Raw genomic sequence first — 16844 nt, forward strand, 5'->3', positions numbered from 1 at the left:
TACAACTTACATGAAGGAAATTTTTTGAAATTGTTAACCCATAAAAAGTCAACTTCTAGCAACCCCTAAATTGATAAAAACTGAAATCAAAGACGATAAAACGTATAACAATTCCTTTAGACTCATAAAAAAAAGTAATTGGATACGGGGTGTAACACCCACAGTGTAGCCGGTTAGATATTTAGTAAACTCTCTTTCTTGAATCTTTAGTCACTAATGATTTTCAAAGGGTGCGGCTATTTCCACCCTACCATTTTCTTTGTTCACCCTACTTGCTCATTACACCCTACATTTTAATTTCAATTATTAAATTTACTTATCTAACCCACTTTTCTTTCCATCGTACATATCCAATTAAAAAAGAAATTTTTCTTTAACGAAATTTTTTATTTAATTTATACCAATAAAAAACTAAAATATATTAAAGTTTCCTAATAAAATCATAATCTAATTTACCTCTATTTGTTTAATTTTTTCTTTTTAGTTTCAATGTTCATCTATCCAATCCATGTCAAAAGATTACTAAGTTAACTACTATGAGCAATGAAGATGAGATTGAATTTTTTTTTTTTTTTTGAGGGAAGGACGTCAACTTTAATAATCAAAAGAGATTAACAATTACAGTTCGAGAGTACAAACTCCTTAATACTTGGAGGAATAGAACCCACCCAAGAAACATCTAAACGAGAATGTAAAGCTAGATTAGCAAGCTTATAAGCTGCTGTGTTGGATTCACGATAGACATGAGAGAAGGAAGCTCCAAGAAGAACCTGCAAAGAGGCCACAATGTCATCAATGATGCGACCTAGAATAGAGAGGTTGCCACCACTGTCCTTAGTAGCATTCACCAGAGTCAAACAATCCGACTCAAAGCTAACGGGGAAAAGGCCATGATCAGTAGCTAGCCTACAAGCCATGCACCCAGCCAAAGCCTCCATCTCTTCCGCCGAGGAGGCTCGAGGGATAAACCAACACCTACCTGCTACCACCACACCATCATGGTCTTTAAAAAGAACTCCCAGACTCTGGCGCTTAGAATGAGGATCAAATGCCCCATCAGTATTTGCTTTTAGCCACCCAGCTGGTGGTGGTAGCCAAGGTTTAGGAACTCGCCTCTGTAAGGACGAAGATGCAAATTTCCGAACTGATTGAAAGGTGAGAAACTCAGTTCGAGTTTTAAAGAAAAGATGGAACATACTCAAAGGGTATTTCATATTTTAAATTTTTTACTTTCGGTGTTCACAAAGGGTATTTCAAAGATTTTGATGAAGTTAATGAATTAATTTTTACTTTTGATTCCACTAATAGTTTTGTGAATTGAATAATGAATTTACAATGAGGAATAACAAAAAGACATAAAAAATAGTAAATTCAAATTTGGGTGGAGAAGATGAAGATTGATGTTATCCAATGAGAAATTGAGTAATCTTTGTATTTCATTAATTTGTTATGTATTTAGTTTTCCTTATAGATTTGAATTTTAAAAATTAGTGTATTTATTAGTCATTTGCACGTGGGTAATATAGTCTTTCAATAATTCAAATGTTTGTAGGGTGAACTAAGAAAATAGTAGTGTCACGCCACTGATTTTTAACACAATAAAAATCGATATATAATCTCATAATTATACATGCGTGATCGTTCAGTCATCAATAACAATTACCTGGAAACTTTTTCCCTTTCAACTAAATACATATTGATGCCCTGAACCCACAATGTCAATATTGACCCGCACCATAGAGTCATATATTACATGAGCTTACGAATTAAATTGTTAACAAAAAAATAAAACGTAAATGCTCCTCAGAGTTTACTACACAACGGAAATCCTTATCAACGGTAAAGTCACAAAATTACTTTCTACCGTAAAGCTGCAAAGGTGCTACCTCAGCTTCAACCAGGATTATTCTAACCTACAGGATTAACCCCTACACCGTTTGAATGGTGCACCGGGTTGTCACACAACAAACCTGGTAAGCTTTTGCAAGCCCGTATAAGTAACTCAAAACAAATCACACAAAATCACGGGATAAAACTCGCATGTTTCAATTGAGGAAACAACTCACACAAATCACGTTTCAATCAAGAAACCAAATCATGCTTTGATCCCTCAAAACACGAAATAAAGGAGAACAACCCACCCTTAATTTCCTTTCAAATCGAAATAAAAGAAAGCAACTTACACCTTGGTTTCTTTTAAAACGAAACATAGAAAGCAACGCACTCCTTGGTTTCTATCAAATATAACATAGAAAACAACTCACACCTTGAATTCTATCAAATGTACCATAGAAACCAACTCACACCTTGATTTCTATTAAATATAACATAGAAAACAACTCACACCTTGAATTCTATCAAACGTACCATAGAAAGCAACTCACACCTTGATTTCTATCAATCGTACCATAGAAAGCAACTCACACCTTGATTTCTATCAAATCGTTAATAAGGAAAACAACTTGCACCTTGTCCCTTAAAAACCATTAATAAGGAAGCAACTCACACCTTGTTCCCTAAAAACACGTAATCTCATGAGTTAGATATAACCAATTCCCGTTACCCTATGAATCACAATTGTGGCAGACAGACTAGAGCTCTAACTGAATTCGTAACCACTCGTCTGCCAAAGACGTGATTACCTGATATTTTGCCCAAGGTTATAGACCTTCATTCCTTGAACTTTTCAGTCCCTTGGAATAAAACATTAAAGGAGTCACACTGGACCCAAAATGTTACACAAATCGCAATGCTTTTCAAAACAATCGAAATCAACATTTCCACAATCATTGTTTTCCGAAAAGCCATAACCCAAAACAATAAAAAGCATCATTCATGCAAATTATTTTCATACACAAATCTAAATGCTTTTCAAAACAAATCGAATCAACAATTCCACAATCATTTGTTTTCCGAAAAGCCACAACACAAAACAATAAAAAGCATCATTCATGCATATTGTTTTCATAAATCAACCCAAAATCCACCAACACATATATATTTCTCGTAAATATATATATATATATATACACACACGTAGTCATCCACTCAGGAATGCCTACTAATACCAACTATAGTTTGCAGTTAAATCAATAACTCTCAAAACGATAAAGTAAGCCTGTTCGTAAATGAACATTGTGAGATTACTCACCTCGAAATTCATGCTGCGTCTTCACACCACTAGACTGCTTACAGAACGCCCTCTGTCAAGGACCTAAGGAAGTACATCCTTGATTCAGTCAATGGAACACAAGGAATAATGTTCGAAACCCTAAATCGAATTAAAATTCCCAAAGTGAGGCCAATTGAGGCAAAACCACATCCGAGACCACCCAATGTCTCCGAAATACTTCTACGATCGATATGTCCAAACCACAAGTCGATCGGACACTCGGATCCTCACGGATCGAATAAATCAACCGGTATAAAACCGTAAAAATCATAACAAATTCATACGAACTCCAAAATTTTCGTATTATATATCAAAACGCTCGTATCGATGAGTAGAAGATATATAATACCAGAAACAGTTTCTGATATGGCCGGAACGCCGCCACAGAAGGTGGCGCACCGCCGCCGGCCAAAACTTAATATTTCACAAAACTTCCAACACCAAAGATGTTCATCTCAGCATGCTTATCCATTTTCATAACTAGCACGAAGTCAAATTGAAGCGTAAAGTGTCGAAAACTACCTCGCAAGTCGTGGATTATTATTTAATCCGAGTTAAACCAAGTTTCACGTGAATCGATCCAAACAACCACAACAAATCGATCCAGGAGGCTGCTGCGACCATCCCAAGCCTAGTTTAGAGAACCGATCGGGTCTGATTTGCTCAAACTTCGCCGCCTTCTAGGTCCACCACCACCGAGAATCACCGCTAGAGGATGCCAGAGGGACGACCAGAGCAAGGAGGCGATCTGATCTGGAAGATTTCGCCGCCGGAGCTGGCCAGAAAAGCAGGGTTAGATCGGCTGGGTCCGGGTCAGGTCAATCAAATTTCTTTGATACCGAAGATGCAGCCTAGAGAGGAGAGAGAGAAGAAATGATTTCCGGAAAAGGAAATGAAATCATGAAGATATTTTCAGAAATTCCATATTTATACTAACGGAAACTTTTTCTGAAAGCCATAACTTCCTCATACGAACTCCGATTGACGCGTTCCGCATGTCCACGAACTCGTACCGACGCGCTCTACAACTTTCGTGAAGGAAACTTTCTGAGAATCCCAACGAATAAAAAGTCAACCTTTGCAACCCCCCTAAAACCATATTCTTCGAATAATTATCCGCCCGAAACACTTCCGCTCCATCCACGAGCCATGAAACCGTCCAATAACCACAAATTAGATTCCGGAAAATCCTCGGAAAATAAATACCAATTTCTGGGGCATCACGAGTAGGGTGACAATAGACACACCCTTTTCAATTTGGCACAAAATTAATGGTCAATTTGCTTATGAAAAATAGATCCCACAATAGATCATCTAAAATGGTAAAAATAAAATAAAAAGATGTCTTTTAGTGGATGTGTCTTCTATCTATATATTCAATTGCAATTAAATCACGGATAATTATTAGGTTCACCCCTATGGTGAACAAGCATATTCACCTCCATCGTCGATTAACATACTTTTACTAGAAAAATTTATAGTCTAACGGTCCATATCTTAAATTAGCCTTTAAAGATCATCTCTAAAAAAAAAATCAATCGAATCGAAAATCGTTTAATTATCTAATTGAATCAAACAAATGGATGGTTCTAACAACACTTACTACTATTAGAAAATTATAAAGTTATTATGCGTTAATCACATGAGATTGTGAATATACTCATTCACCTAAAGGATGAACCTAAAAATTGTCCTTAAATCACACATCAAGATTAAAAAATACGAAAATATGATTTTGTTCACATATTCAAACTACTCCATTTCCTCTGCAAATAAATAAGAGCTTCAACTGATTCAATTATTCCACACAAGAGCTAATGAACTCCTGTAGGGGTCATCATGGGCCGGGCTAGGGCCGGCCCTACCCTAAATTTTAGGGCTTAGGGTCGGGCCGGGCCGGGCCTAGTCAAAGTCAACAAAATTTAGGGCCGGGGCTTAAATATCCTAACCCTTACCCGCCCTAAAAGCCCGATCTATTAGGGCCGAAAGGGCCGACCTTCCGAATAGGGCCGAATAGGGCCGAAAAGGCCCTTATTTTGTTTAATAAAAAAAAAACTTACATTATTTTTTTTTCTCAAAATGTGGCTCAATGGTTATATAGGTAATATAAGACATTGTTTTTAGTTGATCATATTTAATATGTGTGTGTGTGTAGGAATTAACTTATAACATTTATTAATATTAGTTAAGGTGGTTATATTCAATTAACTATCTATCTAAATCTCCTAATATTAATTGTTATGTAACAAAGAAAATAAAAACTAAAGAAAACAAAACTTAAAAAATCAATTACAAAGGAAGAGATAAATTGAATATTATAGAAAAAAGAGAAACATAATTAAAAAATATAAAAAATAGAAAATTATTAGGGCTTATTCGGGCGGGCCTAAAGGGGCGGGCAGGGCTTGGCCATAAAGGGCTCAAACGGGTAGGGCCGGAGGGCCGGGCCGGGTCGGGCTTCGGCCCTACGGGCCGGGCGGGTTTAGGGCCTAAGGACCAAATGATGACCCCTAAACTCCTGTGTAAATCAATTACTCTATTTTTAGTAACCAAAGAAGAAAAGAAGAATTTTGCAGCTGCAGAAACGATCAAAAGCTAGAAATCAAGCAATCGATCGTTGGTCTGTCAACTTCGATTTTTTTGGTATTATGTTTTTTTTTTTTTTTTTAAATGAGGGCTTGGTGTGGCTACCCTCAAACCTTGGTTAATGAAACTGCTGAATACAAGGGGGGGGGGACATTGAGCCTAAACCCTTGAATACAATAAGCATCTAGAGCACGTCCTGAAATAATATCAGAAGACTCTACAAAATACATGTATTCTAATAAGCACCAATTAGCAGAGAGTGCACAACTGGCTACTCTATTTGCTTTGACAGAGCGGTGACATACCGAAAAGATAACTCGACTACAACGAAACATAATTACCAAAAACACAGCTTTCCCACTATGTTGCCGCCGGAAAACAAATCCGGCGACACTCAGTTTCATCCTGCCACTAGGAGGCTGCGACCATTTAACTAGGGATCGTCCCCTCAGTAGGCCAGACAAGGCACTTAGAGCGCACACACAGGCAATAAGCCCGACTAACCCTACAAAATACATGCAGGGATTTATTTAACGCCAAAGGCGAGACAACACTAACCAACTAAAACAAGTAAAAGTAAAACTGAAATTAAAAAAACAGGCCAAAAGTGACAAACTTGGACCTAGAGTAAAACCCCAGGCCCAAGCCACATCAGGCCCAGAACAGGCCCACCATCTGACTACGGCCCAGAGGGCCAAACCTTGATCCCAGCCCAATACGACTTGGGCACAGTCAGCTCATCCACCACCGTCGCGTCTTCTAGACCGGTGCGCCTCCTCCTCTTTCGAACTCTGCCTGCATTCGATCCACCATCTCTGACAAAGATCCGACAGATCGTCCCTTCCACCACCACAACCCAACCCATGAGATTCTGATACAAGGAACTACCATCTCCGGCAGAAATCCAGCACCACACCTCTCACCGACGCCAACTGCCACACGATCTTATCGGATCCACCCACTGAACCACGTTCCAAATCGGATGTAAACGCTGGCCACACACCGGTCACCTCTGTCAGCCACGAACCCTCCTTCTGTGCCTTAGTCATTTTCAACTGGAACCCAGGCAAGCGCAAACCTCTCAACCCCAGATTTCAATTGCCAGACCAACCACCGACACCAACATCCCATCCGGCCTTACTTGACGCAGGCCGGAGAAGCTAGAGGCTTGCGCCCATGCCGCGGCACTGCCGAAGGAGAACCAGCAAGAACAGAGACAAAGTTTTCTAGGGTTAGGCGCGTGGAGCGTGTTCTCTTATTTGGATATAAATTGATTTAGTTCGGTAAATGTGTTTTCAATTCTTTTGGTTTTGTTTTTTCAAAACTTTATGAATTTCTTTTGATTTTTCTTTTCAATTATGTGTAACTAATTCTCATAGTTAGGAGTTGTTTTAAAGCCCCGGACATGATTACCATGGTGCTTTGATATTTTATTTTATTTCCTTTATAAAATGATGAGAACCAATTTTACTAGATCATCGATGAATTCTTATATAATGACTTTGGATGCACATTTAGTATCCAATTTCGTCCAAATATCTCCATTTCTGCATGAAAAGTACAAAAGTGATGCAAAAGAAAGAAAGAAAAAACATCTCCACTTCTGCATACGAATGTTGAACAGTACAAAAGTGACAGGAAAATCCAGACTCATGCATGCACGGGTAAATATTTCTCTTATTAGCTCCTTTCTTACACAAGTGGTGGTATAGCCTGTCACAGCAACCAAGCCACTCGCAGCAGTTTGGGTGGTCCAATAGGTCTTGATACTATGCAAATCACAAAGTATTGCCAGTTGAAATTTGACATATTCTAAATAGTAAATATACTAAAGCGTCTACACTGTTCCTAAGCACCGCAGTTCATTCTTCTGTTCATGTGAGGTGAAAAGACAGTTGTGCCCTCGAGTGTTTTTGTAGATATTTTATAGCAAACTACATATACCCCCCTATTAAGATTTCAAAACACAAATAACTCCTCAACATTTGGTTTTACATATTTAAGGACAAAAGTTTACACTTAAGGACATTTTTTCTTTAGTGAATCTTTTACTTTCCTTTAGCATTTATCTCTTCCTTCAGTAAAAATAAAATTGACGGAACGTAGTGGGCCATGCTTTTGAATTTGTTTGTTTGACATATTACAGGTATAAATCCATCCTCTATACTCGAAGGTAAACTGTTATTTTTACTATTCATAATTTCAATCGTTGACAGACTTGAGTTAAATGCTATCTGTAAAAATACTAGCAAGGAATTGAAGAAAGAAAGATAAAAGTTGAGAAAATTGAAAGACTTTAGAAATAGTCTTAAAAGAGAAACTCCTGGCTATTGGGATATCATATTCCATACCCAGACAAGAATTTACAAAGTTGAGCAAGATATTGAAAATCTCTTATATATGCTTACAGAGGAACAAAAACCACTTGATTATTTGAGCATTGGTTAGATCCGCAATTCACTGGTATCAGAGCCTGTAAAATAGCTCAAAAGGGGAATCCTCAATGGGGGCAATGTCTGATTTAATATTAGAGAAGTTGAATTCTCTACTGAAATCCTCTGATGAGAAACATCAGACCCTGCTGAAAGAAATATCTAGATGTCAAGATCATCTAGAAAATTACCTGCTATAATCTACCAATTAGAAAAATTGGAAAACAAAATAGATTATATCAAGGAACTTCCAAAAACGGAAGAAGAAAAGCTAACAAGTGTTAGTAGAAAAATCAATGAACAGCAAAAAACGCTGGATTCTATGAAGAATATACTAAAGGACAAGAAAGTGCCTACAGTAAAACAAAGAAAGCTAATGGATTTAAACCATTAGAAAAACCTGAGAAGAATCCTGTTCCAAATATGATTTTTCTTGGACCATCTACTAGTCAAACTAGTATTCGGTACGAAAACCCGAAAGAAACAAGAGATGTCAAGATGATGAGCATCTTTGGGAAAAAGAAAGGAGTACAACTCCTCAATGCTGAAGAATTCGAATTCAACGAAATCGAACAGGAGGTAAAAAACTCCTCAATTCCAAAATTAGATTTTAAACAAATCTATAAAAGGGGAAAATTTGATGTATTGGATAGCCACTGATGTCGCTTTAAGCAAGCGCGCAATTTAACCCTGAAATATCGTTAGTAGTATAAGCAAATAGGGATCGTTCTATTCCGGGGATTGAGGGTACACTTGTAATTGTGAAACAAATAAAGAAAAGTATTATTTACAAAAATAAAATAAAGAATATAAATATATACAATTGTATAAACAAATAAAGAATTAAAAATAAAGTATTATTTACAAAAATAAAATAAAGAATAAATATATACAAGTAAACACAAATAAGGGGGGGATTAGGATTCTTAAAATTAAAATTAAAATAAATAAAATAAAGAAAACGTAAAAACATATATACAAGGGTGGAACGCAAGGAACAAAGATCAAAATCAATTCCATGTAATCAAATTCGATTCAAACCCTATAATTGTTCTTCCAAGTCATGAGAGAGGAGTTGATCATGTGAAACATTCGAAAGCAAATGATTTCCCATATTTTACTTTTCAATGCTAATTAACCTAAGCGAAAGCACCTAGATTAATCCTATCAAACATGCAATCAAACCCTAGAAAGCTAGTCAATCATGTCATGTTTAACGCATTACACATAGAGAAAGGCTATCAACTCAAGTGTACAACTTAGTATGAATAAGTTCACCTAATTGCAATCCTCTTCAATTGAATTCTATTTTTGTCCAAAACCTTTACTACTTTGATTCAAGTTTACACAAAACGAAAAGTCGATTTCATGTTCTTAAACCTAGCACCAATTACATGCAAATCCTATAAGTGTCGACCCAAATAAGATAAACATATAAAAGTTTTCTGTAAAGCAAATTTAATCGAACAAACTCACATAAGCAACTTAGAATCACAATTATAGAATTCGAAAACTTTATTTAAACATAGAAATTGGGCTTAAACTTTGCCCTAAACATTATTGTTAACTAGAAACAAGTTCATATGAAATCAAACAAGGAAACCAAAAAGGTTACAAGGAAAAGGAACGAATTACACCGTGATTGGAGATGGAGATGGAGTGCTAGATGGTTGGATCTTGAATCTTGGAAGCAAGCCTTCAAGGTGGATGATGGAGGATATGATCTTCACGGCTCCTTCTTCTTCTTCCTCTCCTTGCTTGAAAATGCAGAAACTTTGCAACTAGAGAATGTGTGGGAAAATGGAAAGGAAATGGAGAGACAAAGAAGATGAAATGGATGAAGGAATTTGTGGAAAAATGGAAAGGAAATGGAGAGACAAAGAAGATGGAATGGATGAAGGAATTGGTAGGAAAATGGAAAGGAAATGGAGAGATAAAGAAGATGGAATGGATGAAGGAATTTGTGATTGAGAGTGAGAGGAGAATGTGTTTAAATAGGGAAGAAAAAGAAGAGTGAAATGATGAGATGAAGAAAAATAATGAAAGTGGAGTATGAAAGTGGTTTGTAAAATATGTAAAAGATGAGGTAATGATGAAAGCAAAGCATGAAGGTGAAGAAATGTGGAAGTGATGATGATGTTTTAGAGTAGAAAAAATGTATCCAAGGAAAAAGAAATGCTTTCTTCATATGGGTGGGAAACATGAATATGTGGTGTTGAGCTGTTTTCAGGTCAGTTTCTTCCCCTTTATTCCTTCAATTATTTCTCCATCAAAACTTCAGAATGAGCCTTCGACTTCTTCATAAAAAATGTTCCACTATGAGTGTAGATCATCCTGACAAATTTTCAGAGCTTTATTCCATGTGGTTGGGCCGGAAATGCTGCTGGACCTCTTACAGGTCCAGTTTTCCGGTTTTACTTCTGTAGAAAATTGGGCTGATTGTTTGAAGGCCTTCCACTCATATTTTTCTCTGGAACTCTTCATAAGAAATGATCATTTGGGTGTCTAGAATGGATCTGGAGAGTTTCAGCTCATTTCAAGTTCATTTGGTCAGGTGGCCGCTCCTTCTTCCTTACTTGGCTCTGATTCTCCTAGCCGGAGTAAGAAAATATTCAAGGTTGACTTTTTAGTGCATTTTCATTCTTCTCCATCATTTCTAGGTAATTATGGATGTAACACTCATTTCTTCTTCATCTACTCCAATGTACCTAAAATTAGAAATTAAGTTAAAAATCGATTCGTTAAGGAATAACTAAGCAAAATGTGAGGAATTAACATTTAAAATATCACATTAAAATGCGCCTATCAAATTCCCCCACACTTAGCTTTTGCTAGTCCCTTAGCAAAACAAAACAAAAAAAAATCCAAAACAGAACAAAGACTTGACAAAAAGCAAGTAAATGACTCTATTGCTCCTAACTGTTGTCTCAGAGACTCCAAATTCATGGTTTTCACGTTAAACACTTAATCAAAATCACAAAGATAATTCCATGGTTAATAAACCTGTGACATTCGTATGACTAAGTAAGATATGGAGAACTTAAGTTATACAGTGAATGATAGCATGTTTCGAACAAGTCCAATCCAAACTCACAGGGCATACTCTCGATTTTTCTCTCAGAAATGGCTATGCTTAAAAGCTTCACACTCAAGTATATGCAAGAGAACAAATTGTAAGGCAACAAACAGTTTGCATATTTCATCAATAAACACATTTTGTGAAGAATTTTTAAAGACCTCATGAAATGACTAAGTGCACAAATGGACCTAAACCATAAGCTCGACTGCGTAACTGACTCCACTAACCAAAGACTGCCCATCTCAAGGATCAAGTCAGCACTTAAAACAGGTTGTAATGGGGCTAAGCTAGGGTTTTTGAAATGAAGATTAAGGATACAAAAAATCCTAAGGACCTAGCAGAGCATATAAGGACCACCTTATGTCATCATTTTTGTAGACCAAATATCATTGTTTTGTGCCAAACCTTCACTCTAACCAACATGGGAATGGACAAAGGCATAATTTTCAACTTTGAGCCTTCTACAAATTTGCAAGTCCAAAACCACACTTCAACATTTTCCCAAGAGTTTTCTTCTCTTTTGCCGCTTTTCTTTCTTTCTTTTTTTTTTTTTTTTTTTTCAAGGCAAAATTTTTTCTTTTTTCTTCTTTTTTTTTCTTGGATTTTCCCCACCCCACACTTGTCTTTCATCGTCACCCCTACATACTATGTCATGCTCTACTAAGTCCTTAAGACAAGGGTAGAGATATCCTGTACTAAGCTCATGGTAGGGTAGTGAGGGTGATGAAACAAAGGTTTTCAACGTAGGCTCAAAGGGGTTCATTCTAAGGAGTCCCACGACGGGCACAATTGGGGACACATGCTTGTTTGGCTATGGTGGTTACCTAATGCCTTCTATCCTATCCAGGATCAGTGCATATTATGGCATACAAGTTTTGACAGTCACAACAGCCGAGTTCTAGTACTCTCTAGTCCATTAAAATCTATGGCACATGATCATTGGATTTTCAAAGAAAGATGAGGTTTTGCAAATACAGCCATGAAATTCTGAAATTATCAGTAAGGACTCAAAAATAAAGTATTTTAGCTCAACAGCTCACTTGGGTCAAATGAATCAGACTTAATCCTAGCATGCTTAATGAACCAAGTTACAATCCTATCTCAAATCTTCATACAAGCATCACAATGTCGATTAACCACAGAATTCAATTAAGTCCTATTTTGATTGTGAAAACCTTCAGCCATGAATTCTGAGACATGTTCATCCTAGACGTTAGGAGCATCCTAAGACTCAAACACACAAAAACACTCTAAAACCAACATTTTTTTTTTTTTTTACAATTTAATTTAATTTCAACACTTAGGTACGGGAACAGGGAGTCTCGATGTGCAATGGGACTGAAACAGCTACCCTTTTTCAAGACTATGTTTAATCCAATATACCTTAGTGTATCACAACATCAATTAAAAACACAAAAAACACAATCCAACATCAACTATTTTTCATTTTTTTTTTATATATATACTAACTACTAAAAACACAATAAAGCAATAACCCTTCCCCATACTTAATTCATGCATTGTCCTCAATGTATAAACAAATATAAATCATGCAAAGCATAAATCAAGCATATAAGAGAAAATGAACACAACGAAACCTAAAACAACTTAAAATTTAAGAAAATAAAATAGAAGGAAGAGTTCAAGAAAGCAAATCTGCGTTTGATGGCTCCTCCACAGCTACAGTTGAAATGGGTTGCCTCCCATGCAGCGCTTAATGTTTAAAGTCTTTCAGCCTAGACTTGTACCTCCATTTACTCCTTTAGAGGAGCGGTATGCTGGCGAGTGACAGCCCTTTTGCTGGTTTCAGCCTCCTGAGGAGGGTTCTCATGGTGTGATGCAGTAGTGTCCTTGCGAGGAAACCCAGGAGGATAACTCTGCAAGTTATTGACTTCCTGAGCAAGCTTGTTTATTGCAGTGTGACAGCAGATCAAAGAGCAGTTCATCTCAGAGATGTAATCGATCATGCAATTGACTCTCCAATCTGTCACCATAATACCATCGCGGAGAGAGGAACGCAAATCATCAATCAAATCCGACAAGCTTTCCAGGGTGGCCATAGGGCGAGGAGCACGAGCAGCTGGTGAGGAAGAAGACTCTCCGGGATGCAGTCTGGGAGAGCGACGAGGCAGAGGAGGGGGACTGCGGGTACGCTCACGGATAGGACGATGGTCCCATGGACGAGTAAGCCAGCTCTAGTGGTCGCTTGACGACCTTCTTCTTCCAAAGAGAGAACACGGCGTTGATTGACGCCCCTGCGAGGGGTAACCTTGGTTCTAGCCATGAGGAAGTAGAAGGAATTTGAAACTGCACGCTTAGACAAACCTTAGTAAAATCTGGAGGAGACAAAAAGGATGTATATGTAAAGCACAAAATAGGGTAGAAATCTCAACAAGCACAGAGTTTTAACAAAGCTTCTCCGGGAAGGAGAAGAGTTATGACAGTTCACGGCCCAAGAAACTCGTATGCACATGAAAAACTCCCCCACGCGTAAATATTCCTTTCTTTTCCGTGATTTACGGCAATTAGGTCTGCTTTCGGCTGTAGCTTGTCTGTCACGGATCCTCGAGATTCGTTTGATTCCCCCACGCGTCCTTTCTTTTCCTTGATTCACGGCAATTAAACCTGCTTTCTGCTGTAGCTTGTCTGTCACAGCTCCTCGAGATTCGTTTGGTTCCCCCACGTGTCTTCCACGCACCAACAGCTTTTCCGTGTTTTCGGGTGACTTTAATCCAACGCGTAGATTTAATCTCAGAGATCGTCCATCCAACGGTGGAGATCCGCTCACTCGTTCTATAAATAGGTGCATTCTGAGGGAGCGACTATTCACTCCAAAAGAAAATTCTTCCGAGTTCCAGCCTTTCTCTCTCAACCCTTCAGCCTTTCTTTCGAAACTCAAATCCTTTCTTCATCAACATGGAACCACGAACTCTGCAACTAATGGAGCAACAGACCCAGCAACAAATCGAGGATGGAGGAAACAACCAAGCAGCCTGGACTAATAACCGGTGGGCTCCCACACCGCCTCAACTAAGAATCCTCAAGGGCCTTTACTATGATAAGGGTTTTAAGTACCCAACTCCAGAGCAGATTCAAGAGATCTGCCTCCATCTGAAACAGTATGGGCAGATCGAGGACAAAAACGTCTTCTTTTGGTTCCAGAACCTCAAGGCTCGTGAGAGGCAGAAGTTGAAGGAATTTCGGAACGTTCCGGTTGGTGGATCTCTCGATCTCAATTTTGGATCCACTAGTTCTACTGATGATGGTAGATCCATTGATCTAAACTTTGGGTCACGTGTCGGCTATGGTGTTGACCCATATTCCTCCTCACCCTTCAACACTAATACCAGTACTACCTCCTTTGGCACAACAGGAGGACAATCTTTCATGGAACAACGAGGAGGAGATCACCAGGAGATTGAAACCCTTCCACTATTCCCCATGCATGGTGAGGACATCTTTGGCAACATGAAGACTACTTCCGAGGGAGGTAGCGGCTATGGTGGTGACTCTCGCATTTCCCTTGAGCTCAGCCTCAACTCCTACAGAGATGCAGACATGGTTTAGTATAGAGTATTTTATTATTATTATTTTTTTTTTTTTTTTTTTTTTTGTAAATAGCTGAATTTAATAAGACTGAATGAATGCAGTTTTTTTTTTTTTATATATATATAAAGGACTCAAAATAAAAGACAAATATAAATATATAATTATATATTGGACTCAAAATGAAAGACAAAAATATAAATCTCTTCCCCCACACTTAAATATTGCATTATCTTCAATGTAATCAATTAAAAGCATGCAATGAAATAAGTAAGCATAGATAGAAGACATTTACGAAAACAAATCCTAAAATAAAAACTAAAGAGAAAAATTGAAAAATAAAAAGAACTAGGGAAAGAGAAAGCAAATCTGATTATAATCTGAATTGGGTTGCCTCCCAAGTAGCGCTTGTATTTTACGTCTTGCAGCCAGACGGTACCTACATTAAATAAAGTTAGTAACTATAATTAACAAAGAAATACAAAATAAAAACAAGTATAACTATTAATTACAAACTACAAGTATAATTAGCAAGTATATTGTACATAAGACACAAGTTAAGTACTCAAGTGAGTATAAAACGTGAAAAGTATTTTTACAAGTTTAAAGTGTGAAACAACAAATAATTTACACGTATAGAGTATTCACAAGTATTTCTTTGTTATAAACATTATTGATATCGAATCAAATTCCAAGCGGTAAATCAAGTGGACGTGCGGCCCAAGTATAGTCGCCAAGACACAAACTCCCTTTCAAATCGTTTGGGCAACCTTACTGAAATGGCCAGGTGGGGGAGGACGAACACGAGAGGAAAAATCCATTTTGGCATGAGCTACTCCCACATAGTGGTTTAGGCCCATTTGCAAGCACTTCTGGATTCAAAACCCGTCATGAACGTTGTCCCCTTCCTAGACACCATTTCACATAGGCTTTCTTACTAAGATGAAAAAGTTCATAAGTGTGAAGACAGTTCAACAAGTGTTAATAAAGGCCGCCCTCAACCTTAAGGGACCTGAGCTAGGTACCAATAAGGGTTTAGGCCAATATTAACAAAAGAGACTTCACCTATTCCTCTCAATTTACAACCTACAATTAAAATTCGTGTTCAATAATATAAATAACATCCTAGTTAATTTAAACTAAGTTTCAAACAATTTATATACAACAAATATATACAATAATGACACAATTTAACAAGTGATTTTTCAATCCCCGGCAACGGCGCCAAAAATTGATGCGCTTTGAGCAAGCGCATAATTTAACCCTGAAATATCGTTAGTAGTATAAGCAAATAGGGATCGTTCTATTCCGGGGATTGAGGGTACACTTGTAATTGTGAAACAAATAAAGAAAAGTATTATTTACAAAAATAAAATAAAGAATATAAATATATACAATTGTATAAACAAATAAAGAATTAAAAATAAAGTATTATTTACAAAAATAAAATAAAGAATAAATATATACAAGTAAACACAAATAAGGGGGGATTAGGATTCTTAAAATTAAAATTAAAATAAATAAAATAAAGAAAACGTAAAAACATATATACAAGGGTGGAACGCAAGGAACAAAGATCAAAATCAATTCCATGTAATCAAATTCGATTCAAACCCTATAATTGTTCTTCCAAGTCATGAGAGAGGAGTTGATCATGTGAAACATTCGAAAGCAAATGATTTCCCATATTTTACTTTTCAATGCTAATTAACCTAAGCGAAAGCACCTAGATTAATCCTATCAAACATGCAATCAAACCCTAGAAAGCTAGTCAATCATGTCATGTTTAACGCATTACACATAGAGAAAGGCTATCAACTCAAGTGTACAACTTAGTATGAATAAGTTCACCTAATTGCAATCCTCTTCAATTGAATTCTATTTTTGTCCAAAACCTTTACTACTTTGATTCAAGTTTACACAAAACGAAAAGTCGATTTCATGTTCTTAAACCTAGCACCAATTACATGCAAATCCTATAAGTGTCGACCCAAATAAGATAAACATATAAAAGTTTTCTGTAAAGCAA

The 16844-nt window shown here is 37.1% G+C and overlaps 1 protein-coding gene across 1 annotated transcript; it reads right to left on the bottom strand.

The window, feature by feature from the left end:
- Window positions 1–611: 611 nt before the first annotated feature.
- On the bottom strand, window positions 612–6807 carry LOC112184316. Its single transcript, XM_024322579.1, has 3 exons — window positions 6675–6807; window positions 6459–6553; window positions 612–1115 (listed from the first exon to the last, which is right to left on the bottom strand). Exons 1-3 carry the CDS (start codon window positions 6805–6807, stop codon window positions 612–614), a joined length of 732 nt encoding a protein of 243 aa, XP_024178347.1.
- Window positions 6808–16844: the final 10037 nt, after the last annotated feature.

Source organism: Rosa chinensis, chromosome 2, assembly GCF_002994745.2.
Source record: "Rosa chinensis cultivar Old Blush chromosome 2, RchiOBHm-V2, whole genome shotgun sequence".
NCBI lineage: Eukaryota > Viridiplantae > Streptophyta > Magnoliopsida > Rosales > Rosaceae > Rosa > Rosa chinensis.